The 2,980-nt window shown below is 36.2% G+C and overlaps 1 protein-coding gene across 1 annotated transcript; it reads right to left on the reverse strand.

The window, feature by feature from the left end:
• Positions 1-1,911: 1,911 nt before the first annotated feature.
• Positions 1,912-2,349, reverse strand: LOC143532588 (uncharacterized). The gene has a single exon (XM_077027607.1). It carries the CDS (start codon positions 2,347-2,349, stop codon positions 1,912-1,914), a length of 438 nt encoding a protein of 145 aa, XP_076883722.1.
• Positions 2,350-2,980: the final 631 nt, after the last annotated feature.

Here is a 2,980-nt window from a genome sequence, read left to right on the forward strand (position 1 = left end):
CCGTGGTGATGGGTTCGGAGGAGGAGTGGTCTCGAGCGTTTATCAAGAGCAAAGCCGTTCGTTGTCGGATCCGGTTTCGGGACATATAGGTTTGTTAGTGCCGGGCTCAAATCCGGGTAAAGAAGGGTTTTTATTTGAAAAAAATTGAAAAAAGCCTCCAAGTTTATAGTTAGATTGAGGCCTTCAAAAACCTTGGGCCGTCACTATCTGAAAGTGCGATAACAAGACTCTCAGATTTCCAAAAGATAACCCCTTTTTTTGTGCATTTTTCTCAACACCCTTTTGGGTGTAAGTAAACGATAAATTTATATTGGCAGGTTCAGATTATCAGCATGTTAAAATTTCAATAGTTTATTTCTATAATATATGAGATTCTCAATTGTCACCTTCATCAATCTTCATCGCCATTGTCCTCTTTTCTACGTCATTTCAGCGTTTAGTCTACGAGCTTAAGCTGAAAGTAGTTCTTTATTAACCGCTGTGAAAGATAATTCGTTTTCGTCTAACCACTTTAATAAAAAAGCTATTTACACCGGTTCATATTTACCCGCGACAAATGAGGTTTATTTACATCGGTTAAATCTGATTGTTGCGATGCACATACCATTTAAAGCGGCTTCTCGTGATATTTAAATTGAGCATTTCATGGGTAACTTTTTTTTTTTTGAAAAGCCAAATATATTAAAGAAAAACCAAAGAGTAACCACTTACAAGAGGCAAGTAGTCCAAAAAAAGAAAAAACGGAAAAGCTAAACAACATAGATTATAAAGGGAAATTAACGAAATTAAACTGGCACCACTTCTCCCAGTCGAGACTAATCCTTTTGCTCCGTTGTTTGACCCATAAGAAAGACGCCTATTTGATTTCAAACACCATTTTGTACATTGACAAGGGTGCGATATGGAAGACTACATCATTCCTCGACAACCAAATCATCCAGCATGTCGTCGCCAAAATAGACTGAACCGCCCAACACTTCTCTTTGCATCTGATGATTTTGCTTGGATAATCCATAATCTCTTCTATCGACTCAAAATCAACCCTCTGAGGTAGCTTCACCCAATCGAAAATAATAGCCCAAATTCTTTTTATGCCTTTACAATGCATAAATAAATGTTGCGTAGTCTTTGGTTCCGTGTCACAAACCGCACAACTCAATTCTCCCACAATAATACCCCCAGTCTTTAAAGCACATTTGGTTGCAATGCGATCTAGCAACAATTACCAGATGAAACAGTTTATTTTAATGGGAAACCATTTTAGCCAAAAGGTAGATTTTTGTACCTGTTGACCTGAATTGTCCAACTCCCACCGAAGCGATTTAACCGAGTAAGTCGAACACTTTCCATTCGATTCCTTCCATAACCAGCAGTTTGGATTTAAAGAAACCACCACCAACGAAATAAGATGAACACAGTTTTGTAGATCAATTTGTAGCTCGGGCGAAACGGGCTTCCTTTTCCATCACCGTTTCCAATTCATTACATTCTCGACGCACTCATAACTTTCTGCAAGTAAAACATTCTTCTGTTTTTCTAGTGCAAACAAACCTGGAAATAACTCTTTTAAAGGATGTTCACTAACCCATTTATCAAGCCAAAAAAGGGTTTTGTCACCTCTGCCCACCTGAACTTTTAACCTTTCCATCATCCTACTATTTCCATCATAACCATCTTTATCCGCTTGACAAATTTGTTTCCATGAACCACCAAGTGATCTCTTAACCGTTATCGCCTCCCATTTGTGAGACCCTCTATGAATAGACGAGATCACTTTTATCCATAAAGAGCTATCACCTGATTTGAACCGAGAAAACCATTTTGCAAGTAAAGATGTGTTCATAGCTTTTAGGCTACTGACCCCTAAGCCGCCCCTTTCTTTATCTCTTATAGTTTTTTTCTCTTATAGTTTTATCTCTTATAGTTTTGTAGATCAATTTGTAGCTTGGGCGAAACGGGCTTCCTTTTCCATCGCCATTTCCAATTCATTACATTCTCGACGTACTCATAACTTTCTGCTAGTAAAACATTCTTCTGTTTTTCTAGTGCGAACAAACCTAGAAATAACTCTTTTAGAGGATGTTCACTAACCCATTTATCAAACCAAAAAAGGGTTTTGTCACCTCTGCCCATCTGAACTTTTAACCTTTCCATCATCCTACTATTTCCATCATAACCATCTTTATCCGCTTGACAAATTTGTTTCCATGAATCACCAAGTGATCTCTTAACCGGTGTCGCCTCCCATTTGTGAGACCCTCTATGAATAGACGAGATCACTTTTATCCATAAAGAGCTATCACCTGATTTGAACCGAGGAAACCATTTTGCAAGTAAAGATGTGTTCATAGCTTTTAGGCTACCGACCCCTAAGCCGCCCCTTTCTTTATCTCTTATAGTTTTGCTCCAAGCCACCCAACTTATCTTTTTTTTTCTTCCGATCCTCCCCATAAAAACGTCTTCTTTTACTTTCGAGTTGTTTTAAAACTTTCTCTGGTGCCTTGAAAATGGAAAAGTAATAAGTGCCTAAACTCCCCATTTTAGCCTAATCATTCCTAATTAGGTCAATTTTCATATGAAATTGACCTATTTTTATAACGATTAGTTTTAAAAAAATATATGAATATTTTGTAGATTTGCTTGGTCAACGACCATTAACCTGAATTAATGAATCTTAAAAACTCTATACAAAATCTAAAATATTTATAAACCAAACTAGGTTATTGACCCGTGCATGATACAGATGGAAATATTGAAATTGTCTAATAAACACTTGTAATTTAAAGGACAACATAAGTTATATGTTTTTTGGGACGACAACAAACTTCAAGTTGTAAATAATATTACGAAACAAATGATTGTGAAACATAAAGATAAACCAAAATAGTATTCACATTACAATATTTAGAAACATAATCAAAAGTTGAAAATGTAAAATTCATAACCTACTAAAGAGTTTCTTATAAACCATATTTCTTGT

The sequence above is a fragment of the Bidens hawaiensis genome, unplaced genomic scaffold (assembly GCF_021521415.1).
Source record: "Bidens hawaiensis isolate Kalapana, Puna unplaced genomic scaffold, B.hawaiensis_p1.1 tig00009479_1, whole genome shotgun sequence".
NCBI lineage: Eukaryota > Viridiplantae > Streptophyta > Magnoliopsida > Asterales > Asteraceae > Bidens > Bidens hawaiensis.

Coding starts and splice junctions, on each gene's coding strand:
- LOC143532588 (XM_077027607.1), bottom strand. CDS start 2,349: ATGAACACATCTTTACTTGCAAAATGGTTTCCTCGGTTCAAATCAGGT.